General features: G+C 33.3%; 5 protein-coding genes across 10 annotated transcripts; 3 read left to right on the top strand and 2 right to left on the bottom strand.

The window, feature by feature from the left end:
- The first annotated feature begins 82 nt into the window (after positions 1–82).
- LOC145739180 (tetratricopeptide repeat protein 39B-like) lies at positions 83–7,978 on the top strand. 3 transcript variants are annotated; one of them, XM_081994601.1, is made up of 10 exons: positions 83–231; positions 2,292–2,395; positions 3,935–3,969; positions 4,094–4,195; positions 4,248–4,589; positions 4,641–4,806; positions 4,868–5,196; positions 5,505–5,666; positions 5,887–6,348; positions 6,405–7,978. In XM_081994601.1, the coding sequence occupies exons 2-10, from the start codon at positions 2,321–2,323 to the stop codon at positions 6,502–6,504; spliced, it is 1,773 nt and encodes a 590-aa protein (XP_081850727.1). In that variant the 5' UTR covers positions 83–231; positions 2,292–2,320; the 3' UTR covers positions 6,505–7,978. The 3 variants fall into 3 exon arrangements, with proteins under 3 accessions (XP_081850727.1, XP_081850726.1, XP_081850725.1); XM_081994600.1 differs by lacking the exon at positions 83–231 and adding an exon at positions 1,396–1,555; XM_081994599.1 differs by lacking the exon at positions 83–231 and adding an exon at positions 1,998–2,228.
- Positions 7,706–10,811, bottom strand: LOC145739177 (major facilitator superfamily domain-containing protein 6). The gene is made up of 6 exons (XM_081994594.1): positions 10,606–10,811; positions 10,051–10,549; positions 9,008–9,940; positions 8,636–8,952; positions 8,283–8,578; positions 7,706–8,219 (listed from the first exon to the last, which is right to left on the bottom strand). Exons 1-6 carry the CDS (start codon positions 10,730–10,732, stop codon positions 8,073–8,075), a joined length of 2,319 nt encoding a protein of 772 aa, XP_081850720.1. The 5' UTR covers positions 10,733–10,811; the 3' UTR covers positions 7,706–8,072.
- Positions 10,812–12,828: 2,017 nt separating this feature from the next.
- On the top strand, positions 12,829–17,630 carry LOC145739189 (uncharacterized). Of its 2 annotated transcripts, none has more exons than XM_081994615.1 (4): positions 12,829–13,720; positions 13,903–13,991; positions 15,487–15,538; positions 16,446–17,630. In XM_081994615.1, the coding sequence occupies exons 1-4, from the start codon at positions 13,025–13,027 to the stop codon at positions 16,614–16,616; spliced, it is 1,008 nt and encodes a 335-aa protein (XP_081850741.1). In that variant the 5' UTR covers positions 12,829–13,024; the 3' UTR covers positions 16,617–17,630. The 2 variants fall into 2 exon arrangements, with proteins under 2 accessions (XP_081850741.1, XP_081850740.1); XM_081994614.1 differs by having other exon boundaries at positions 12,830–13,792.
- Positions 17,631–17,714: 84 nt separating this feature from the next.
- On the top strand, positions 17,715–20,334 carry LOC145739170 (adenylyl cyclase-associated protein 1-like). 2 transcript variants are annotated; one of them, XM_081994579.1, is made up of 8 exons: positions 17,715–17,873; positions 18,366–18,692; positions 18,749–18,920; positions 19,146–19,313; positions 19,371–19,525; positions 19,579–19,785; positions 19,847–19,990; positions 20,045–20,334. In XM_081994579.1, the coding sequence occupies exons 2-8, from the start codon at positions 18,375–18,377 to the stop codon at positions 20,129–20,131; spliced, it is 1,251 nt and encodes a 416-aa protein (XP_081850705.1). In that variant the 5' UTR covers positions 17,715–17,873; positions 18,366–18,374; the 3' UTR covers positions 20,132–20,334. The 2 variants fall into 2 exon arrangements, with proteins under 2 accessions (XP_081850705.1, XP_081850706.1); XM_081994580.1 differs by having other exon boundaries at positions 17,764–17,873; positions 18,354–18,692.
- LOC145739168 (nicotinate phosphoribosyltransferase-like) lies at positions 20,198–25,033 on the bottom strand. Of its 2 annotated transcripts, none has more exons than XM_081994577.1 (9): positions 24,802–25,033; positions 24,117–24,356; positions 23,420–23,590; positions 23,237–23,363; positions 22,749–22,832; positions 22,553–22,677; positions 21,744–22,056; positions 21,016–21,694; positions 20,198–20,802 (listed from the first exon to the last, which is right to left on the bottom strand). In XM_081994577.1, exons 2-9 carry the CDS (start codon positions 24,190–24,192, stop codon positions 20,725–20,727), a joined length of 1,653 nt encoding a protein of 550 aa, XP_081850703.1. In that variant the 5' UTR covers positions 24,193–24,356; positions 24,802–25,033; the 3' UTR covers positions 20,198–20,724. The 2 variants fall into 2 exon arrangements, with proteins under 2 accessions (XP_081850703.1, XP_081850704.1); XM_081994578.1 differs by having other exon boundaries at positions 21,016–21,691; positions 24,802–25,021.
- Between the last annotated feature and the right edge of the window lie 83 nt (positions 25,034–25,116).

Below are 25,116 nucleotides of genomic sequence, written 5' to 3'. Positions count from 1 at the left end.
CTAAGAGATAATTAAAGAACCGCACTAGTAGTTTTAAATTTAAATTAGTCTAGTAAAATAAAGTTTTACAACGTTACAACGCTTATCTGTTGATTTTCCTTGTAAGTTATACCATAGTTTGTATAAAGTATGCTAAAATGGATAAATAAAGATTGGGAATAAATTCTCAATGATGATTATGTCACAACGAAGCATTAGACAGTGCCATATTATTGCTTCTAGGCAAAAAAGGTAAACATACAATAGATTTAATAAATTAAATTATTTCTAGCTTACTAGTTACAGTTCTGTTATTTTGCATTAATCATTGCTTACTTTAGTTACCAAAGAAAAGTTGTATGTAAAGCTTAGAAGTTGCCACATATTTTTTTTAGGCAGAAAAACTGGTTTATTTTATCAATTTTTGAGATGATATAGACAAGAGGTTGTCTATATATTTTTTTGTAATTCAAAATGGTTTTGAACTGAATTTTGATTTTTTCATTCAAATATTTTGATTTGTGTATTTGTACAGCGTAATCTTAGCAAATAACTTGAATGATAAAGATTAATATTTTTATTGATACGTGGTGAATGCGCCAAGGATATATACATTTTTGGTCTAATAATTTATAATAGGTACCTATATAAATGACGTTTTCTATAACAGAATCTGTAACAATAAATGGTTAAATGGTACATTACAGTACATTTCATGTATAGGTGTTCAAAAATATCAGAATATTCTTCACCACATCTAGCACCTTCTTAGTAGAAAAAAAAATCATGATTTTTAGTCTTGAAGTTGTCTTTATCGATTTCATTTATCAAAGCTAAACCGTTATCGAGAAAATTGCCCTGTATAAAAGCAGTTCAACTTATATTTAAATTAAAAGCCAATGACTTTATTTCCAATGGGTTTAACAGAGATAAGAGTAAATGATATGGAAATTAGCGATGCATATTGCAAACTTGTTAATTACCAATGTGATTCAAATTGTAAATTGTAATTTCTATATTTGTTATGAAGGTACTTACAGTTTTTAAAGTAGTAATTATTATCAACATAATGTATTGCACATTAACGTGATAAATTGTTATACTTTAACATGTTGGTTTTTTACTTGATTCATTTTTTTAAGTGTTTTGTAAGTGTGTAGCAGGATAACTTTAAAATTTGTGTTCATTGTTGTTAACTGTGAAAAATTTGTTTTTTCCAAAGTTTCATATTTTAATTAGCTTATAGTATCATACAGGTATGTGGAGTTCCCCAGAACTGTAAGAAAAACTTTCCTGTTTTTTTTATATTAAAAACGATAAGAATATTACAGACGGGAAATAAATGGACCTTTATACCTTTAACAATTACAGTTAGATACCTGAATATAAATACTGTAGTTAAAATTTAATTACTACACTGCCCCCACATTTCCTCATAATATGCGGTTTGCCGCAAATGAGAATCTGATGACAGTAGTGATATTTCATCTGTGTATGAACAAGCACTCAGGCATATGGAAATTATATACTTCTTTTACAGGTGCTGGTTTTTTAATGGTCCTGAATTGATTTGAAGGTGAGCATATCCTCGAAAAGATTGTCAGACTTTATAAGTGGCCTCTTTACTTATTTTTTGTGCCCTAGCAACTGACAAGGATTGCACCAGTTTGATAGTCTGCTATCTTTCATGTATGTCTACTAATTAAGTCAATTAAAAGCAGAAGTATTTATCAACCTGAGTACTTTATAGTTTAATTCTAGACACATATTGGTTAATTTAGCTTGTGTATTTTTAATTGGTAGTCAATTAGTCTAATTATACTGGGAAGTCTTTTTATCTAATTTGTTAGCTGGGTTGTCGCATTGTTCAGCCAGGTTGTAATTTTTTTACATACCTGGATAGAGTTCGGATTTATTGCCTCCCTTCCTAAGAGGCAGGAGGGGAAGCAATCAATTTTCATCGCGTTCCTGTAATTAAATGAAGACGGGCATGCCAAATAGATTCATTTTATTTAAGAGAAAGTACCAATCGAGGTTGATTCCGCTTTCCTTTCATTTGCTAAAAGCTGGTGGATTGAGTTTGCACCAATACCACTCGACAAGTGTGTATCGCTCGCATATACTAGAAGGTCGATATTCTCCTTAATAATATTAAATAAGCTTTTAAAAGCGCCGAGCGCAGTTGATAATTTGAATTTGTATGATAAGGTAGAATATAATAACAATCTATTTTATCATGACGTCAACTTGTAAGTGTGTTTAAAAGACTTCTGAGTGGAATCTCGGTGTTTACTGTGCTTTCACGTTTTCAGTGACTCTTCCAGTTAGAGTGGCCAAAATCATGGAACATCCATTGGAGAAAAAGTACGAGAATGGGGAGAACGATATTGAGGAGGACAATGACGATTCCGAAGAGGTAAGAATAAGTAAGAGGATCTACAATTTGTAAACACGTAAATAAACAATAACGTTACGGCCTGTAAGAAGAATGCAATTTAAGAGAAAGTTAGTTTGCAATAAGGATATTTATTAGTATTTTCTCCTTAATTATAATTTTTTTAATTTGTGAAAACTGGTTTAATAAGTAGTATCACAAGGTATTGTACAGTGTCAATATATTTTTGTTTTTTGAAGTTTAAAGGTACCGAAATTTGTTATAAACTATTCCACATTTGTCAAAATGTCTTAGTGCAAACATTTATAGAATTCTATTGTATTTCTGTTTTTTTAATTAAATTAATATTTGACTATCTTGTTTATACAACAGTTTTCAAGTTAATTATTAAAGTATCAGAAATATACCTTGCATTTTTTGGCTGAGTTCTATCAGTAGACAAACTAAATACTTCGTATTCAGGAAATTTACTGAACTGCACCTCATCTTCATAAAACTATTTTAAAGTATATTATATTGACTAAATTGAGAATATATATGTTTATAATTAATCATTTACAAAAAAAAATCTAGGAAAAATAGGTTTATATATTATTTATTTGCTTCTAGAACTAAGGAATATTCAATAGATTTAGCATCAATGGCACCACCCAAAAGAACTAGTAGGAAGGGAGATTTGAACGAATTTTCTACTATGTGGCTTTACACTGATGCAATTTGTCCTTAAAGCACTTTTATGAATAAATTCATGAACATATTGAGGTCAAAGTTGAGTTGTAAGACAACATTACATTCTAAAACATTTATTGATTACTAAACAGTACAATTTCAAATAACAGTCATCTTGGATTCAATTTTTCTGTATACCTTCCTTGCATACAAGAAGCTTATTACGTAATGAAGCCCTAGCAAAAAAAAAATAAAACGAGTTTGCGACCTTAACTGTAACGGGCGAATGAACTGCTAATAATCGATTCCATTCACTTTTTTACGTTATTAATTAAAAATTTTGCAATCATACCTGAAATCCCTATAAAAATATTGAGGGTAATCAAATATAAACTTTAAACCAATATTTATTGGTGTTTATCCGTTTAGATATATTACTTAATACATTTATGATTTTTGCAGCTGTTATGTCAATGAGAATTTGAATAATAGGTTACACTTTTCAAACAACATAGATAATTAATTTCTGCTTATTGAAATTCGTCTGCGTAAAATTAATTGATACGATAATAAGACAAAGTTCAAGAACAAATTGACCGACGACTGCGTTGTACCTGTAACCTTAGGAACTTCAAAAGCAAACGTAATAAAAATATGTTTTATGCGTTTGTTTTTGCTTCGGCATAGCATCCTCTTTATGGAATTGATTTTAAATATATTAATCCCAAGGTCTGAACTTGAACTAAAATTTTGAGGCTTTAAATAATCTGGTAAACGACCAGTTTTACCTGCAAAGGTGAACGAGTAATCTGTTTAACTTTTAAAAAATATACCATAAATTGACGTCAGTGAGAAGGTTGCCTGTAATTTATGCACTTTTTTTTGTTTCAGTTTGAAGATGCCAGTGAATTTGTACCTGGCGACTTGTAAGTATTTCATCATGTGAATTTTGATAGTTTTATTAAAAAAATTTGTATTTTTATATTATATACATATTATGTGAAATAATAGAAGGCTTGTTCTTTTTACAATTTTTTTTCTGTAATTCAGGGGTGACATGACCCTGGGAAGGGCTCTGGAAGAAGCCGAACAAGCAATATTCTACTTTTTCAACAATCAGTTTACTGAAGCTAAACAACTTATGTCACCATAGTAAGTTCCCCGTCAAATTTCTTTAAACCATTTCTAATAGAAACTTTTTTAGTTCAAGTGGCTCTGTATACCATTCTCTAGGCCATGCTATATTTCTCTTTTTAGAAGCGATTTTAACAGTAGAACCAGCAGCCATAAGGGCAGCTTCCAAAGCTTTAAAGCAGGCTCTTGTAGTGTGCAATAAATTTAGAAAGAGAAACACACTAGGGGAATCATTAGGAAAAATGGTGAAGAAACATCATTATGAACAGTTTACTGAATTGGAAGCTCATGCTGAGCTTTGCTACGCAGAATGCTTACTTTTGAAGTCGATGCTTACTTTTATGGAAGATGAAACTTTAAGCAGTTTTCTTAGAGCTGGAATAAAGATTCGGTCCTGTTTTAATTCTTACAAGTTAGTATTGTCAACATTGTATTGTTGCTTGTAAAAACGTCATGATTTTAGAGAATGTCAGCAAGTGTTGATTAAAAGACAGTGGGAAAACGAATCGTCTAAACTACATTTTGAAAGTGGTGTTAAAATGGGAATTGGGACTTTCAATCTGATGATTTCAATGCTTCCTTCCAAAATCATTAAGCTGCTCGAATTTATTGGTTTTTCTGGTAATAAGGTAACAACCAGTTTACATACACTAAATTATATGTTAGGCAATCAAACAGTAACTGTTACAGGAAGAAGGACTGAAAGACTTAATAGAAGGCTATCAATTAAATGGCATCAGACAGATTTTATGTATGATGACACTTTTAGCCTACAATCTAATCGTAATGCACGTTCTAAGTTATCGTGAAGGGGATACAGAGATTTGTCAAGAGATCTTAGATAAACAGCTGAAAAAACACCCTGATGGTGTATGGTTTTTGTTCTTCCAAGGCAGGCTAGAGTTTATGAAAGGCAATTTGAAGGAAAGTATCAAATACTACACTTTGTCTTGGAAATCGCAGGATATTTGGCCACAATTTCATCACATTTGTTTTTGGGAACTGTTATGGGTGCATTGGTAAGTTTTTTGGATTCTTTTTATCAAATGTAATTTCAAAGCTGAAATAAGTAACTCACCTTTAAGTAATAAATAGTAATTAGCCACAGTTTTCAAATTAAAAATATATGTACCTACCTACATATTTAAATTACCTATAACAGTTACATGACATTTGTAATAAAAACGATTACAAATATTATTTTGGATGAAACGTGCCTTAAAAGCAATGAATAATTCTACTTGAGGTAGTGAAAGTCCTTATTACCTTATTTCATGCTGGCTTTTGTACTTAGTGCTCTACTTCAGACTGTCAATTATAATTTTAGTTTAAGATGCGAATGGAGAGAAGCTTTGAAATTTATTACCATTTTAATTAAGGAAAGCAAATGGTCGAGGTGTTTGTATATGTATCAGAAGGCGGCCATTATGGTGATGATAAGGGATGAGTTGACTTTTGAAGAGAAAATGGAAATGGACAACTTAATGAAGTACGGAAATAAATTGGAATTGGGTTTAGTCTTTTTGTATTTTTATGCACAACGTGTTCAAATAATGGAGGACGTCAGCTAAAAATATCGAGCAGTTGAATGACTAATTAGTTTAGTGTCTCTAATAATCTATTTCCAGAAATTATTAACACCTTCCTTTATATGAACACCGTGTATATTACTATATCTCTTTGATAAACTTAACATAATACACTTACAGAGATCTTCCAAGATACAAGCAGCGAATAGCGGGCAAATCCCTCCCAATGGAAAAATTTGCTATCAAAAAAGCCGAGAGATACTTTAGCCAAAAAAAACGTCTTACAGTCCCAGTGATAGAATTAATGTTCCTTTGGAACTTGCTGAAAATTATGAAAAACTTCAGCGTAGCTAATGATATAATGGCTTTAATCGAAGCCGCTGAAAATGAAGTGGAGTCCGTTAAACGACCAAGCAAATACGATCACGACAACAAAGCTTTAGTGTACTTACTTAAAGGAGCTTGTCTTAGGCATATGGGAGCACCTAATCAAGCTATAGACTACTTTGAAAGGGCCATCAGCATGCAAAAAGACATTACTGAAGACAACTACATAGTTCCTTACGCTATTGTGGAGTTAGCTTTGGTTGAATGGTCTTTAGGCAATAGAGAGAAAGCTCTTCTAGCCCTAGAAGATGCTAGGTAAGCGATTTTGTTTGGTTCAATATTGAAGAAATTTATATAAAATTTTCTTTCAGAAAAAATTACACTAGTTATTCATGTGAATCCAGGCTGCATTTTAGGATACACACAGCGGCGACAGAACTTAAAGCTGAACTTAAAAAATCCAAACAGTAATGAGGATTACAAAGCAACTGGTGATTTTTAAGTGGTGCTACATTCACTGTTACCAAAGTTATTATAGCTTGTAAAAAATGCATTTAATTACGGTGTCGTGACAGTATTTTCAGCATTTGCACGCGATGTATTGGTTAATAGCATATTCTCTAGTATCGGTCAGTTTTGAATGCAATAATCCTTGCTTTATTAATCATTGGAATGTTAACAAGTGGTCCAATACCCTAGTTCGAAGACAGTAAAATTGGGAAAACAAGTTTAAATAGAAGAATTTTTCCACTGCACTAGAAAAAAACCGAATCTCTCATACACCTGGAGTAGATAGACCTGGATTTTCCATAATCAAAATTTTACCAAATCAAAAATGTTTATGTAGATTTGATAATAGTCAACTAAATTTTGCTATTTGGAAGTATCAATAGATTTTACCATAATATAGTACAAAATAAACTTATCTCGAAAGAAATAGTGTTGGAAATCTTATATATCTGGCAAATTGCCACTAACATTTGATAATAAATAGGACGTTAAAGTCTTGCAGCTATAAAACTTTTGTATACTTGATTAGTCATACGTATCAAAGTGTTTTGAGGATATAGGTCGTTAATTTTTATTTAGGCTTGTATGTCTAAACGAGACAAAGAATTTTAATCTGTTACCTTGGCTTCGGGGTAAAGTCAAAACTGTATGGGGCACTTGGAAGCATGTTCAAATGCTTTAGTACTTTATTAGTAGAACTATACTGAAAGTCAAACAAATTTAGGATGACGCCAAAAGTTATTACAGACGATGATCTTTCTAACTAAATGGTGTAAAAGAGTTGGTTGTGTTTGAAACTTGTTTTTTCTGTTGAAATACGCCAGTTAGTCCAACTGTTTTTCTACACTTTGGCAACACTAAAATTCTCTTGTCATTGTAATTTTGTTTGATTTTTAGTATATATATGACTGTGGTAAGAACCAGTCAGTTGCAATATAGTTAAGAGTCAAGTAAAATACTTTTAGTTTTATAAACGGTGTCGTATAATGATGGTATACCAACTTACTAAATTACACAGGGCGTTTCATTTGTAAATATTTTTAAATGTAAAAGATTGTGATAAACTTTTTATTATTTATTTTAGAGCGCGTAATCGTTTTTTTATTGAACCCCTGATTAAAGAAAATCATTTTTAATTAGTCGAGGTGCATAGAAACTATAATTGTTATTATTGCGCAGATGTTTGTAATTTTTACTTTTTATTAATACATTCTTCTTGATAAATTGTATTTTACATCTGTTTCTGTTTTAATTTGTTACTATTACTAAAATTTACAACTGTAATGTCGTTTGTGTATATGTGCATATATTATTTCGTTAAAATAAACGTAAGGTTATGAATATTATTTATGTGGCTGTGTTGTTATACAGTTTGCCTTTTAATTGTTTTGTGTAAAACCGTTGTTGTAACTTATTAAATATAAACATACACAGATGTGTGTGGTTTTGTGTTTTAGCCCTTTCGGTAAATAAAATTATTATTATAAGGCTACAGATATATTATACTTATATTAACATCTATCATGAGGTTATTTATCAGTAAGTTTTTCTTTACTGTTCTCTTCGGCTTTCTGTATTGAATTTGATTTCTTACTTTCATCATAACCAAGCTCGTCCTTCTCGTTTGGAATGAGCTGTTCTCTCTCCTGGAACGCCAAACTTTGGCTCCTATTTACCTACGTTAACAATCAGATAATAAATTAGGCTACACAGAAACGAGCAAACACAGTAAATTATACCCTGCCATTCATCTCAGGACTTTTATTAAGCTTGGCATTGCTTTTGCTGTGATTAACCTCCAAAGCAGACTTGAGGAGATCATTTTTCGAGGTCTTGGCGTTTTTAGATGCTGCTCCTGAGTAGCTTCCCCTTCTGATGCTGTTACTCCTAGTCCTGTGCATGTGGTTTTTACCCAATGAAGTTAAAGAACCAATTTGGTTGAACTCCACCATTAAACTCAATCTCTCAATGCTCATTGTTGTACCTTGATCCTTAAATTTGGGCTCACCAGTGTTTACATTTTTTGATTTTTTGTCTAATTATGGTAATGCCAATTTTAGTACCTTTTGAACAACACAACTCAACAACTTACCAGAAATCTTATCGACTCTCAAGTCGTGTTTTTTCAACCAGCATCTGTATAAAACAGTGTAAATCACACCCGAACAGCCAGCAAACACCCCCATGATTTGGAAAGCATCCCTAATTCCGAATTTGCTGATTATTTGACCCCCTATAAAGGAACCTGAACCTCTGCCAATACTGTAATGAGCCATTCCAACTACTCCAATTAAAGTTGCCAGGAGACTTGCGGGAGCTAGAACTGCGCAATAAGTGGCTGCTGCCACCCACATCAAATGCACTGAAACTGATTCCAAAGCTTCAAAAGGAAAACACCACCAGGCGCTTCTGTATCCCATTTTCAAAATTAATAAAACAAATAATCAAAATTTGCCACACTTACTCAATGAAAGAATATCCCATTAACCTTACTGCATGTGCAAAGAACGCCATGATGATGATATTAACATGCCCAATAGTGCTGGCTATTCTTTCTGCCCCATACAAAAATGGTAAACTACTAATAGTACCAACAGTCACAGTTATCCCAAGTAAGGAAGTTGGAGCTCCTAAATCCCTAAGATAGAAGAACAAATAGCTCTCCAGGAAACCCCATAAATTCCCCAAAATGTACATGAAGATCAAGAACACCACCACTTTAGGAATTTTAAATATGTTAAACAAGTCTTTGAACACGTTATCTGAAGGAAGTTTAGTTTCTAAAGGCATCATAGCAGCAGCTCCTGCAGATATCACCAGAAGTACATCAAAAGCGTAAAAAGCTGCTGAGTAGTCAGTGTGACCAAGTTTACTGCTTCTAACATCAATCAAGTAACCAATCAAAGGTGAAAATATAGCCATCCCCAAACTGGAAAACAATCTCTCTTTTCCGAAATCTCCTCCATGCTTTTCTATAAGGGCCAAAGCAATTGGATCCATGATGGTCACTCCTGCAGTTAACATAGTACTCCCGACAAAACGGAGAAAGAAGTATATCCAGAAGGTTTTGGTATCAGCTTCTTTATAGTCTGGAGGACAAACGCTAGGTCCGTTAGATCGAAATTGGCATTTTTGAAAAATGCAATCCTTCGATATATCATTTAGACGGTGTTTGGTTACCATGTTAGCTCCATATACTATACCACCACAACGAAGATCCAGCTCATCTAGTTCTTGCGTTTGAACGCCATATCTTTGAAGCAACCTGTGGTTGAATCTTTTGGACAGTTCTGTAACGTCAGGATTTTCTTCTTCTTCCAATTCAAAGCCGAATGTTTCAATTGGTTCTCCAAGATTTGGGTGCATGTCTAAAGTTATCAGCAACCCAGTTGTATTCCTGAAAATGTTAGTAGTGCATATAGAGGCTGGATAGAAGGCTGGCTAAATTAAGATGATCAGTTTGAAATTTACTAGTAAATTATTTTTTATTAGCGAAAACCAACGTACGTTTTGGTATTATTTTTTCCTAAATGAAAGTTCAGATTATCTTCATCTCCTGGGTCCACTCCTAAATCAGTACCATTCCCAAAAACAATCAACATAGGATTTTGAGGAGGCCTTTGTTTCTTCAGCAAACAGTGATCTACGCACATATCCAGGACCACGTCAATTTCTTCGTCTTCGGGACATTGTCTTGAAGGGCAGGGACTCCACCATACCTCAACATACATTTTTCTCGGATGGGTAATGACGTAACCTGGAGGTTGCACTCCCCTTAATTCTTGCCCAGGGATGAAAAGCAAGACGTGATGGAGCACAGCCGTTAACAAAAACGACACTATCACCACTGGTTTGTATTTTCCGAATTTATCCACCAAGAACCCGGTGATTGGGGGTGCAAGAAACGTCGTTAGAGGCAAAGCCAAGTACACTATGGAAATATCTTCCATTTTCAGTCCAATGTTCTGCATATGAATTGTCAGGTAAGGCACTAACGAAGATGTTGCTGTGGATAGTTATTAATAAATACCAATAAATTAATACAACTAACAATCACTATACCTCCATAAAGAAAGAACAGTGTTATTTTTAACATGATCAAGTTCTTGTTGATGCCAAACCATTTTGAAGGTGGAGGTTCGGCGCATTTTTCATCCATATACGTATATGTTCCAGTTTCTTCCGCCATGTTGGAATTTCGGCAAAGGTTCCGATTCGACTGGAAGTTTTAGGAGGTTCTTCCATCTTAAAACGCAAACGGTAGCCTTCTGTTTGAACAAAATCCATTGATAAGTCAAGTAGTGTTTAAATATGGATGAAGGTGACAAATGTTACCGTTTCAATCCCAAGTTTTGGCTTACTTTTATAACTCGTTTACTATGTTTTTTCAGAACTGCTGTTTATTTTGTTAAGTTTGTTTAGGGTACAATAATACTATTAAAATTGTAATATGTGAAATGGTTTTGTAAAACAGAATATTTATGTTTTTATAATATCTCTAATTTTTAAGAGATTTAGAAGAAATGTTTGGTTTAACTGAAGTATGTTTAATTAAAGATGGTCTGCACTACATATCGTCTACACTACTAATATTCCTCTAGTTTTACTACTGACTAAATCAAAAATAAGTTTATGTAAAGAGAGATCAAAATCGTCTAGAATTAATGTTAATTATAACGGCAAATTGAAGTGCAAAGGTTTGATGCAAATTTTAACTTTACATACATCATATTTTTGACTTTTTAACCTGCCTGTAATTTGACTTTTGTTAACGTCAGTTTGGTATTTCATTTTATCAAGTATTTGAATATTAAGTTTTAACTCCGCTTCTTCTCATTCGAGACTAATGTATTAATGTATATATTGTATATATTGCGTTTTCATTGCTGTTTCTTTTGAGACCATCTCGGTGCTTCTCTGTCCTTTTCTTTCTTTCTAAAACTCTATCTTCTTTCTTTCCTTCTAGAATTTGTACATTGAATTAAAATTAATGTGTTTCAAAATGATTGCACAATAATCGTAATCGCAAGGCTAGGTGATCCTAAAAATATTATAGCTTCTGCTTCTGGTAGAACAAATTCGTGTTGTTTAGTTTGGCTGGATTTGTTCAAATTTACAACTGTTAAATTTTATGACTCTGACGCCAGTCGAATCGCAATTACAATACAACATAATTTACTTAAATTGTCACAATCAGGGATTCTCAGCAATGAACTAAGTCAATTTAATTCTCAACAAGCTTATTATTTGTTATGGCTATATGGAACTATAGGCGCTTGAAACGACGACCGGAAAAGCAAAACGATTAAGATTATCCAGTAAATACAAACAAAACTCAATATAACTAGCCGATTAAAGCAAAGTCTTATACATGGACGAAAATTGCAAATTATGCATTTTTGGCAAAATCGGATGCACTGCAATTGAATCATTTGCCATTGGTACTTCCTTTTCACTATTACATTGGTGTAAGTCGATAATTTTTGTGTGTTGATGATGCTCACTCTAAAAAAAGTAAGAATTTTGAAAATTTGTGGCAATTTTGCACTAACCTACTGTTTATACTTATTTCCCTACTAACTATTGGTGTAATAAATATGTGTTGCTCCTTCCGGGAATTCTCGTATGTTTTGTTAAATTTGAATAAGTAGTTGTTTATAAAAAAATATATTAGTTTGTTTATAAAAAATAAATCCAATTGTGTAACTAAAAATTGTGCTTATCTGTGCGCTTCTAAATTTTGCTAGTGTTACTAATTGCTTTTATGTAGTAAATTCGATGCACTTTTGTAATAGTAATAGTAATAAGTGTAAATTTTATTGAACTTATACCAGTTGTCCATTTTAGAAACCGTGACAGATAAAAGATGGTAAAAAAACTTACTCAACTTCAGTTGAGAATAAGTTCGATTTTTGTTTATTATCAATATCCACTATCATGAAAATTCCCAAAATTATTATAGTTTGTTTGGACCTTTGATTTATAAAGCTATGGTCTCAAAATGTTTTTTTTACTTTTGGTGTTGTTTCCTTCAAATCAAAATTCTTTGTAATTTATTTCCGGGCAGTCTAATTTAAATACAAAATGAAATGGCTTTTAAATATAAAAATCAATAATCAACCTGACACAATAAAGTGCATCAAACTGCATAGAAACCCTAAAGAAAGCAAAATTCACGTTGCACGGTATAAGTTAATTTACGGCTCATAGGCCCAGCTCTGTACGTTGAGAATTACGCAATAGAGGCAATAATAGAGCGCACGCCCGGAAAGAAATCCTGGAAAGGAGGTAAACGTCACTTTCTAACCCCCGTAGAAAATCGCGTAACGCGACCTCACAATGTTGATCGTATCGTAGAAAACACAGGAAAACTCCTAAGTTTGATTCAGTTCTCTTAAAAATGAGTTTGTCAATTTTTCGATACAACCACCGGCGGCATGTTTTTGTTAAGTGGCGCTGATTTTTATTTTAAAGCCCCAGAATGGCGAGTCTGTCGGCGAAAACTAAAAAAGGGACTGTGATACACCGTACAACAAGTGAGACTCTTAGATTGGGGGATGATGTACCCCAAGGGAGAATGGTTGTTAGAAAAAAATCTCAAGCCACGTCGCCCAGCTGTTCCTTCCAAATTACTGGGGTAATGACAAGATACGATCAGGAAGATGAATCAGCTGACGACTTGGATGAAAGTCATACAGATGAAATTTCAAGAGTAACTGACAACGAAACCCCAAGTTTCTCTGAAGACTCTAGAGATGATCAGCAACCGACTCAAACGCTTTTTTGCCAAAATAGCGCTTTAATAGCAAAAACTAGCCCCGCGATTGAAGAACCACCACCTACGCCTCCCTCACCTCCCGTAAGACCAAAAGAAGAAAAAGTGAGAAGTAATATAAATAAAGATTTAGGGAGGTTTAGAGTGGTTAAAGTGGGAAGTATGGGGCCTTTTAGCAGAGGCAGGTGGACCTGTTACGATTATTTGGACGAGTCTTCCGACACTAAAACCACCCTAGATAACTCTTCGGTTACTTTAACTACGAGACCTTATTGGGAATCAAGCTGCCAACCTAGTTATGTATATACAGGGTCTTTAATAATACCTGAATCTATTCCAATTTACGTCCCGTCTGAGAGACCAATGCCTATTTCATCTCAGTGCACCCTGCCAATGTCGAGAGTGAGTTTTGCTAGTTGCCACAGTGTTGATACTGTCGTTAATTCTAGTTTAGATACTAATCAGAACAAACAAGTAAGTTTAGTCTAGAACATTTTGGCGCATGAATTTGTCACTAAACATTTAACATAATCTATTTCGCATTCATTTCTGTACTAGTATTGTAATTTGGATTTTTTTTACAGAGTCTTGCCATTACGTTCAATCAATCTATCCCAGATATCGATACCACCAACCAACAGGATTTGGTCCCAAGTTCCAATGACAATAACGGGTAAGTACCACAATAAATTTTTAATTATAATAAGTAGGATAACGTGAATTCTGAAATTAAATGCTATCCTGGCCCAATGCCAAGTTTTGCCAAAACAACCTCGAATCATGAAGACAGGCTAGGAAAAAAGTTGGTGCCAGATTTTAATATGCCCTTTGAAATAGCGTTTATGGATAGGGGAATCGATAAGAAATACGCAGACGCTATACTGTGAAGCATTGCCAATTTGTTAAAATTTTTTTGTCTTAAATGTCCTAATATATTTAATTTTAGTGTTAGTTACTTAACGGAATATTAAAATTATAGTTTTCATGTTCTAACAAAGTTCAAAACAATGTTCTACAATTTAAACAAATTATAAAAATGTTTGTCCAATAACCAATACTTTCCAACTGGTATATTAACTAGCTATTAATCAACAACAATGATTTTGTTTAATAACGTAATAACGAGTTAAATGATGAAATTGCCAATTAATGGTATAAGTGTTGGTAGACAAATTACGATACTCTTGAAAATAATTGTTTTCAGTGACAATTAATCAGTTGACTTTGGTAGGGATCTTGCAAAACAAACAGAAATGAGAAATGTTAAGTATACAGAAAATATTAATTTTTGTTTGGTTTAACAGAACGAGTTTTGAAGAAAATAGTTTGATATAGACTTTTTTTAAGTTGTTAGGCACGTCAAATTTCTGATGGTTTAGTATACAGGGTGTCTAAAACTTTATTGGGAAAATTGAACCTTTATTGGAAAAACCATAAAAACCTTTATAAATGACGCGATGTACCACTACTTAGCTATTAAGTCTCAATTTTACTTTCCATAATATTCAATGATTATGAAATATGCTGTAAGTGGACTGATTCATTTTAAGCAAACTGCGGTTTTAACTTTTAACGGCTTCTGAATATCACTTATTTTCATACACTGTGTAGATGTTTCCAGATTTTTAGACAAATTCAATTCCCAACATAAAATCTGGTTAAAACTCCGTTTACTCCTCACTGTATTGTATGGTAGATCATTCAAAGTGGTTTAACAACATAATTTAATCTATTTTGCCTAATTGCCAAATTGTTACTGATTTCTATCTTTCCTGCCTAATGAAATTGAAACAATAATTTCGATCCTTTTAAAGTGTTGTGTGCTCTACGACAATATGGATTCGGGCACAAAGCATTGGCAACGCTGCTTTCCATTAGAACGGGATCGTAGTATCCACGTTTCCTCACACAGTGCGAAGTTTCCTAATGGAAATTTAGCCAGGCAATGGCTTCGAGCCATGAAATGCCGGTAGACAATACAAATCAAAGAGAGTTAGTGCACTTAAAAACCGAGAAAATCAATGAAAACTTGTCGTTGAGCTTCAAAAACTTGGATCTCAATGACTCTACGTTTTTAGCTGTTTACTGTTTTATTAGGGATTTTCTTGGGTACTTGGCTTGTATCTTTAGTGATTTGTTAGGTATTAAATGGTTTTTCTTCTTTTCAGTGCTTCTGTTTCCTGTGACGTTACAATTGACACCAAGATCGAGCATGCTTTGGTAAGTTTTCCTAGTAAATACGTTTACATTTTGTCTGGAGGAAACGCTTTTATCGGCTTCTGTAAAATATCCTGGATTTACATGTCAAGAACATGCATAGCGTCACGCCATAAATTTAGAAAATGCTTTCGTCTTAACCCTTGAATATTGCTTTACACAGAAAGGTTTTGCATGAAAAACCAAATGTAGCTTGCAATAATTTAATATGCATTAGATTTGAATTTTATATCTATTTCTATATAAATTCGTATGATCCATGGTAACTTTTCAAAGAAAATGGCTGCTTTTCAAGTTATACAAGGATGGAAATAATTTTCTAGATTTCCTACTTTAAATGGTAAAAGAAAAATCTAGCTACAAATTTGATGGAAGTGAAAACATACAGAGTTTAAATAATATATATTTGCTGCTTCGAACGTAATGAATACTAGTACAATTCTCTGTGGAAGATAACGATAACATTCACCGTAAATATCTCAGAAACCGTACACTTTTATTACAGCACATAGTAGATTATTATGTAGGTCTTGGCAAGCAGAGTGTCATTACCCTAAAATATACAGGGTGTTCCATTTAAACCAATGAGGGTTTGAGGATTTGAACGCAAAAATTAAATGTTAGCTAATTCTGTCAAAGTCAGGTTTAAAATAGCAACGTTGCAAATTTTGACCACAAAACAAGAGAAAGTACTGATAAAAGTGGTTTCAATTACAGTTTGTGACAATGTTGCCAGTTTTGGAAGCAAAAAAAGTAAAAAATGCAGTGTAAACACGCTCAAAATAATTTTATTTTTCAATTTACATAAAAAAATAAAATGCTTTGCTTTGAACAGCAAAACAATGATAAAACAAAAATTCTTCCATTATTTATTGCAACAATAAACAACAATAACTGTGTTTTTTTTTAGGATGTGGTCAAAAATCATTTGACTCATGCAGTTCGTTTAGAAGTGCAGGAGCTCAAAGTGAAAATTAATGAGCTGGTGGAGCGTATCTCCTTCTTGGAGTACGAAAACGACATGTTGCGCTCCAATGTCACTCCTGAGGTACTTGCCAATCTAGGAAATAAAGATAACTGAAGTGCAGAACTCCAAATTTTATTTCAAGCAATTTCATCACTTAGTTTAAGCTTTCTTCCGAGTATTATGTAGTTTTAAGTGTTTTAATTATTATTATTATAGGAATCGAGGGGTTTTTGATGCTTGGTGCTAAAAACGTTGTGATTGAGATGCGGTTATTTTAGGATTTTTATACGAAATCCGTCATTTTTGTGTAGTGACTTCTATTTTGGTTCTGTGTTATTAACTCTATTAAAGTCTGTGATTAGGATATTCTAAAGCAGTTTAAATTTTAACGCATATCCGATGTGCTTATTTTCAATTGTCGTCTTACAAATTTTAGAATGGAAGGAAAACAGTTATCTTACCAAATTTCAGTTTTCGAGTAATTAATAACATTATGCTAAAAGTTCTAAAATGGCTTAATGCATATCAATACAGCTCAACTTTACAGATCTCAAAGCGAAATGTCCATGTGGGGCCAAAAACATTAGACACTTGTATTCCTTCCATTTGTATTCCACGCAATCAGTAATTTAAGTTGATAACTTTGTTTGATTTTTAGATTATTAATATAAATAAAAATAGCCTAAACCTCTCGTTTATCCTCTTTAAATTGGATGTTGCAGTTTTAGTCTATGTGGTTTCAGTTGGTGATTCAACGTTTTGAATGATGGAAACTTTGAAAACCATATTCTGAAAAGTCAAAGAGAAAAGTGGTCAGTAATAAAAATTCTTTAACAGGCAAAAGGTTCTTTCGTTTACACCTCATTAGAAAATGATTTAAAAATAAATAAATCAATAATTCTCACAACTTGTTGCATTAAAATGTTGTTTAATAATGTCACTTTCTCAAAACACCTAGATAAAAACTAAAACATATCCAAAATTATTATTATAATTGTAGTTGGTAGCTTTTATAACAATTACCACCTAAAATTCGTATTCTAGGTTTTGTTTTATTTTTACATAACGGTAATTTTAAATATAACATTGCTTTTATTTTTTAAATAAATTTTGAAAAAAAAACTTTAATGGTAGTTTTTTTTCTCGTCCATGACCGGACCAGATTTTCCAGAATTTCAGGATTACTACAAATCCAATATTTACAAGCGATACTCGTGAAAAACATTTGCCAACGCATTCCAAAAATACCGCGATGCTCATCTCTGTGAAGTCAACTTAGTTTTATATTAGTGGTGACTATAGAACACACACATTTTTACACTATTTTAGATTTGATAATAATTTCGATAGAGCCGGACTGAAAATTAACAAGTAAGTTATCTTTAAAGCATTTTTGTGTTTCTTTAAAACCCTCTTCCTATAGTTATAGTGTGTTTTTAATGCTCACTATACTCTTACTATTTTTTTAACCATGGTTGTTTACTGTGACTTTAGATTGTAATATGGGTTTGCTATATTTAGAAAAAGTGTGTAACAACATAGACGTAATGCTAATTATTCATATATACCAACGGGGCTTACATTTTTCTTTTTTTGATGCAACTTACATCAAAGATCACCATATCTATTTTTACTTGATTAAAGTGGACTTTGCCAACCGCAACCTTTTTATCCTTTAATCCATAAATAGTCCCTCTCTCATTCATATATGAATCAATATAAATATAACTATACAACCAGGCGACACACTTTACTTTTGGATCGTTTCACTAATTTACCACCTAGAAACAAACAGTGATGTTTTTTGACATAACAAAAATAACCTTTACCACCTGGAAAGTGTAAATTTAGTTCACTTTTTAGTAATTGATCATGAGCGTACTAGGATTCACTGACATAATTCAAGGGCCTTTGGCTCAATACGCTCAAATTGCTCAACAAATTGGAGGCGATGTGGCTCAACACAGTCAATTGGTGCAACAAGCTTTCAAAGCGCAGCTTCAGTTCTTGGAGTTGGCTAGCCAAAGTAGCAAACCGGCGAATCCTAATGATTTGATGATTTTCTTAAAGCCTACCAGTGATATCATCACTGCAATTCAGGATTTTAGGGAAAAACATCGAACTTCTCCGTTTTTCAACCACTTGTCTGCTATTAGTGAGAGTATACCAGCTTTAGGATGGGTGGCTGTGGTAAGTAGTCTAGTATGGAAATAACATTTTTTTATCAAAATAAACGTTGATTGTAGAGTCCTGCTCCTGCACCTTATGTTAAGGAAATGAACGATGCTGGACAGTTTTACACTAACAGAGTCCTTAAAGATTGGAAGGAAAAGGACAAACGTCATGTTGACTGGGTTAAAGCCTGGGTTCAAACGTTGACTGAGCTTCAAGCCTTTGTAAAACAACATCATACTACTGGTAAGTTCAAACAAAAATGCCTATATTTTGAGTCAGTTTTGTTTTGATTGATTATGACGTTTGACTGTGTATTTTCGACAACTGTATCTTTAATAAAAAATATTTTCTTCTGCCAAAAATTAAGATTTGTGATGTAGATCATCCTATGTATGTGCAGATAACTAGTACAATAATCATCTGGTTGTTAAACTTGTGCTACTTTTTCAAAATATAATTTTAATTTAGGTCTAGTATGGTCAGGCAAAGGTGCACCAGCTGCAGTACCACCCCCACCACCATCTTGTCCTCTTCCTCCTCCACCCCTAGACAATTTCGGTCCTGTAGGACCAGATCCTGCCAGCGACCGATCAGCTTTATTCGCTCAAATAAACCAGGGAGCTAATATAACCAGCAGTAAGTTTTGGTTTGTCCAGCAATTCTTCCTTTCTATGCAATTGACCATTTATGTAGATTTGAAGAAAGTATCAGCAGACCAACAGACACACAAAAACCCAGCCTTAAAACAAGGGGGGGTTGTCCCAATCAGGGGTGCTGGCTCTCAATCTGGAGGTGTGCAGCCTGACAAACCTCCAGTATTTACTAGAGAAGGGAAGAAATGGAGTATTGTATGTCAATTCATCATTCCAAGAAATCCCTTTATTCTAGCGTTACTTTACAGGAATACCAAACGAGAAACCACAATTTGGTGGTAGAAAATGCAGAAATGAACAATGTAGTTTACCTATACAAATGTACAGAGTGTACAGTTACTATAAGAGGAAAAATCAACTCTGTAGTTATTGATGCTTGCAAGAAGACTGCCATTGTTATGGACTCTGTCGTTGCTGCTGTTGAATTTATTAATTGTCAATCTGTCCAAATGCAGGTAGGTACTTTCATTTATTAACTTAATAATAACTAAATTTTAAAAACCATGAAACTCACAGATGTTTGGTAAAGTACCAACAATTTCCATTGACAAAACAGATGGTTGTCAAGTTTATTTGAGTTTGGACTCTCTTGACGTTGAGGTGGTAACTTCCAAGTCCTCAGAAATGAATATTTTGATTCCTGCAGCTAATGGAGATTATGTATGGTTTATGGCTATATTTTTATGCAAATGAATATTAATTAATAATTTTTAGGTGGAACACCCCATTCCTGAGCAATTCAAGACCACAATTCTGCCTAACAAGACTTTAAAAACTATCATTGTAGAAAGTAAAGGCTAAACTAAGGATGAATCAATGTACTGCAGTTTCAGCTGGATCTGCTGCAATTGGAAAAAATACAATCACTTGTTTTGACTTTATTTTTATTGAACATTTTGTAGAATGTTTTGGACGGTCTAGTTTCTCCAACGTTGCACTAAATATTATACTAAACTTTATAGCAAATGTAACAAAAAATATAATACAAAAACATTTTAACATTATTTTGTACTCTAACATATTGCGTGTATTTTGAGCATAGTTATACTGAGCGAACTAATGCGTAGTGATATGTGTCCACAAGTCAAAGTTAGTTGACCCTGTATAACAGTTATATAGGAATGTTACCTGCCCGCAAGTCATTCCAAACATATTATCTAAAAAAGCACTTCAATTATTGTCAGTATTATCTGTTGGGAAATAGCTCGAGTTTCTGGATATATAAATGCTTTGGTATGTTGATAATTAAATGAGATCTCTAGAATTTTACATTCGAAGCCATTTCTACAAAAACAAGTAGCAAAATCTATTAAAACTTCTTCCAAAATCTTTTCCACCCCTAGGCATATTTTTTTTAGAGTCGATGACACTAAACCAGGTCAAATTTCTTCAATTTAGGACAGTTCTCCAATTGGGGCGTTTTTGAGCCATTGATCATGGATAAAATGGTAGAGATCATCACTTACAGCCACCTGCAATATCAAATGTGCATCTTTTTAAAAATTAATGACATTAATGTTTAGTCTAGGTCAACTAATAAGGAACTACTTTCCTAATTATAATTAATTAAAAAACGTGTTTTATTTTATACTTTGACTTTACAGGGTGGTTAGGAAAATATGTTAGACATACCCTGTATAAACAATAAACTGACTTACTTGACTAAAAACTTTTTGAACGCTCACCTTATAAGGTGTGGGATTTAGATTCCTCTTGATATCAGGTCGTAGAGTTCTCAGTGAGCTGGCAACCCTGTCTCTAACATCCTGCAACTTTGGTAACTCCTTCACAATTCTCCCATCTTCCCAGTACAATTCTAACAGTTTTTCCACTTTTGATGGCTTAACGTAAGCCCTTTTTGACTCCTCAAAGGGATGGCGACATAGAATTTTTTCGTTCACTTTTGGAGGAGGCTCTACACTTCGTTGAAGTAAATCTACAAGCGCATGTCCGCTTTCGCTGTAGAGGCGATAAACGTCTTTGCTTCCTGGCATAGTAACCTTGGAAACCTCCTGACTTAGCTTAATTCTAGGGTAGTGGTTTAGTTCTACCATTTTGTAGACGCAGCCTAAAGCTGGTTGTCTTTGACATGTGACTAGATGAGTGCCAATGCCGAAACAGTTGATTTTGTGACCTTGTTCATTTAGACTGATTATAGTTTCTTCGTTTATGTCGTTTGATGCCATGATTAACTGGTGTTCAAACCACGGAATGTCAAATTGCTTGCTTATTTCTGTGAAGAAATGTCTGGCCACGTTGGAAAGATAGGACAAGTCACCACTGTCAAGCCTAATACCTACTGCGTGGAATCCTAAGTCGTTCAGTGCCAAAGCAACTGCGCAGTAGTTTAGAAGACCACTCCTACTTTAATACATATGTAAATACCAAAACATCACCAAAAATTGATAATCACCTTTGGACTTCATATGTGTCAACTAGAGCCATAAATCCATCAGGAAAAGCTATGGCAAATGATATAAGTGCTGCCAACTCACCTTCACTGGCTTCAGAAGAAATAACTTTGAAAATGGGTAATAAAGCTTCTTTCCAGTTTAGAGCCAGCTTGAGCAAGTCAAGAGGTTTACCTCCATTTTTAGGAGTTAAGGTAGTGGTTTTCAGTTCAGAGAACCCATTGAATGAAGTAATATAGGCATGCGCATGTGTTCCTTTGACTGGGATGTTAAACAGTTTTCCTGCCAAGACGTTACTTGTTCCATCAAATCCACCTGGAAGGTTTCTTTAATGAACGTGAGGAAATTACAGAAAAATCAATTGAGTTTTATTATACTACTGAATAATAGTGATACAGGGGCAAATACTGAACAGATATATTCATTCCTTTAATGTTCTACTATGATTTAATTTTTTTTTGCTTTACTACTGATATATGTGATTCTTAGGTTTCGCCTTGAGGTTCAGGACGCCCTTGAAGTGTGGTGCCAGGCAACACAGGATAAACTGCATAATTTTAATAGCTGGCATAAAAGCTTTTCGCCAAACAACTTTAGTATTGATTGAATGGATTATTTGACACTCTCAGCGCCTGGTACCAGCTTCAACATCGTCAGTCGATATAACGCTATTTAGATTTCGTTAATTACGTCTTCTTTCAAGTCTTTTGTTGGTATGTTGACAGCTTTTCAACGAATAAATTAGAAAAGTTAGCAAACACGATTTTGAATGAAAAATATAGTCATTTTGGTGATTTTCACGGTAATTTACCTATGTAAGCGTATTTAGATGCTGATAAACCCCCATCAGGCCCTTGGGCTCTTCTAAGCCCAAATTCGAATAACATCAAATTACCAGCTGCGATTCTATAGCGAGCTGCATTGGTTGCCATTAAACTGCAAATACAGAAACCTGTTAGAGGATGCTGCTAGTAGTCTATTATCACTAGCTAAATATATTTACAAACCTGGCGTAGTTTACTAATGTGAGAAGGGTAGTTTCCAGTAACTGGACTACTGTTAGAGGACCTTCAACTCTAATTAATGGAACTCTGTTGGAAAAATCAGTGATTCAGTAGTTTTTGAGCGTTTATTAGCGGAAATTAGATTTGAAATTCAGAGTCAGAAGTATTCAAAATCCGCTGAGAAAGGTGTAAAAGAAATAAAGTTCACATTGTTGACAGCAAATTTAGAAATATCTGAAAAGTGAACCATCTCCCAGTATTATTTTTGTGATTAAAGATCTGAAATTAAATTATAGAGTAAATTTTATTTTATCGGAGGAAAATTCCAATACCACTCCTTTTTTTGTTGTTAACTTTTGTGATTTACAAAATTTGCACTCTTTTAGAAAAAAATATAGAATTGACTGAATGATATTCTATATATGAGCTGCATAAATATGAATTTTAAATCTAACTTCAGCCTTACTGAAATATATTGAAGAAAAGGTTACCTGGGAAACGCCACTGAGCCTTCAGGCATCGCATAGAGTTTGACATCATTGGCGGTTATTGTACTGAGAAATTTGAAAAATTCTTCTTCTGTTGAGGGTGGTAGAGTGGTTTTTAAATATTCGATATCTAAAAGTAGTGACATGATTAATTTAATTGTGATACATTGTTTAGTTGACACTCACCACTCCTGGAGTAACGGAATTTTCTTAAAAACTTGAGACATTCTTCCAAACCAGCAAAAATGGTGAATTCGCCTTGGAAAGGATTTTTTCGAAAAAATAAATCGAACACTGCATGATCTTTTGTTTTTCCTGATTTCCAGTAGGCATAGGCCATTGTTATTTGATATAAGTCTAAAATGTTTATTTATTTAACAGCATTTATGGAGTGTTGCTGATCTTAGATAACGGGCTAAACCACGTGTTAACTAAAGCATTTCTACTATTACTTGAGAAGTGTATTAGTGTGTGTATATGTGGATTTTATTTATTTACAGATGAAACTAACACGCGCGTTTAGGTCAATGCATTACCGCGTGCGTGTCCTAAATTTCTTGAAAAATGTTATTTTTAGTGTAACACTAAAATTCAGTTTGTTTTGAAATGCTGATCGTATACTGTGGTATAGGTGACTAATTCAGTAAAATAATGATAGAATCACATATAAGCTGCATACATTAAAAGTTATACACGAGGACACTTTCAAGTTCAATTGCATTTACATGTATACGTAGATACAAAGTTTGACGCAAACAACAACCACTGTAGAAAAGTTCAGTAGCATCAAAACACAAATCTATCCATGCATATTTACGCAGCTATTTATAATATTTCCTGGTTACTATTTATTAATCACCGCAGTTAATCTAAACAAACTTACCAGTCAAAAGGGGCTGAACTACACCATTCTGGCCAAATTGCCTCGCATGACAATCCATAGAGGCCTCATCCATCATTTTTGCTTTGCAACTTATTCAAGTTTTGAAATTTCGCACCTTTACTGATGTCATTCTAACTAAGCGCCACCAGTAGTGTCAGTCACTCTGTGCGGCCATCTGTAGACTAGTCGAATAATAAAAGCCCAAGCTCGACGCTTAAATAGGATGACGAACTTATCGATCTATACAATTAAAAGGTCACGGAAGGGCGGGTGATAACCATAGTTTAAAAAACCCTCAAAATTTTCACGTACTTGAAATTATTAAGTTAATAATTGAGCTGCGCTCAAAGCCCAAAACTTTGACTGTTTTAATTAAAAGAGTGAATTTTGAAAAATGTTTGCACCTAACAAGTAAAATACAAAATTTATTATAAATGACACATTAAAATCTCCATATTCATCAATTAAATAATCATCACAGGCAATTTATAAAGACTGTTAAAGTATTTTTTAGCGTAAAAATGTATTGGACGCAATGAACATATCTTTAAGACAAGTAATGTTTGAACTAAGATTTTTTTAAGATAACGACGTTTACAATATTACTTTCAGTTTTGTGTTGAAAATGGCAAGTTTTCTATACTAACCAGTAAAAAAAAAATAATAAATGCAATAACATACATACCTGGTTATTAACACAGTAATGAAACACTTTCTAACTTGACCTCACTTGATAAATACTTCTTCTAAAATGAATTTACACAAGTCGTTCACTAAACTAATTAATACGACGTTGTTTTTCACATCACTGATTATAAAATCGACTTTTACTGTACCTAATTATTTATTTACCAAAATTTTATCGCTGCTCTAATTTTTCAAACAATAAATTTTTAATTGTATTTGTTTGACTCGCAATTCTGCAACAACAGACAGATAAATTTATTTACATGGTTCATTTAAGAAAAAAATTGAGGAAGTGTGTTATAACTGTTCTGAC

Source organism: Ips typographus, linkage group LG16 (genome assembly GCF_016097725.1).
Source record: "Ips typographus isolate SLU linkage group LG16, UJ_Ityp_2.0, whole genome shotgun sequence".
In the NCBI taxonomy this organism is placed as follows: Eukaryota; Metazoa; Arthropoda; class Insecta; order Coleoptera; family Curculionidae; genus Ips; species Ips typographus.
The sequence above is the reverse complement of the archived record's forward strand: the minus strand, read 5'-3'. Positions and strand labels throughout refer to the sequence as shown.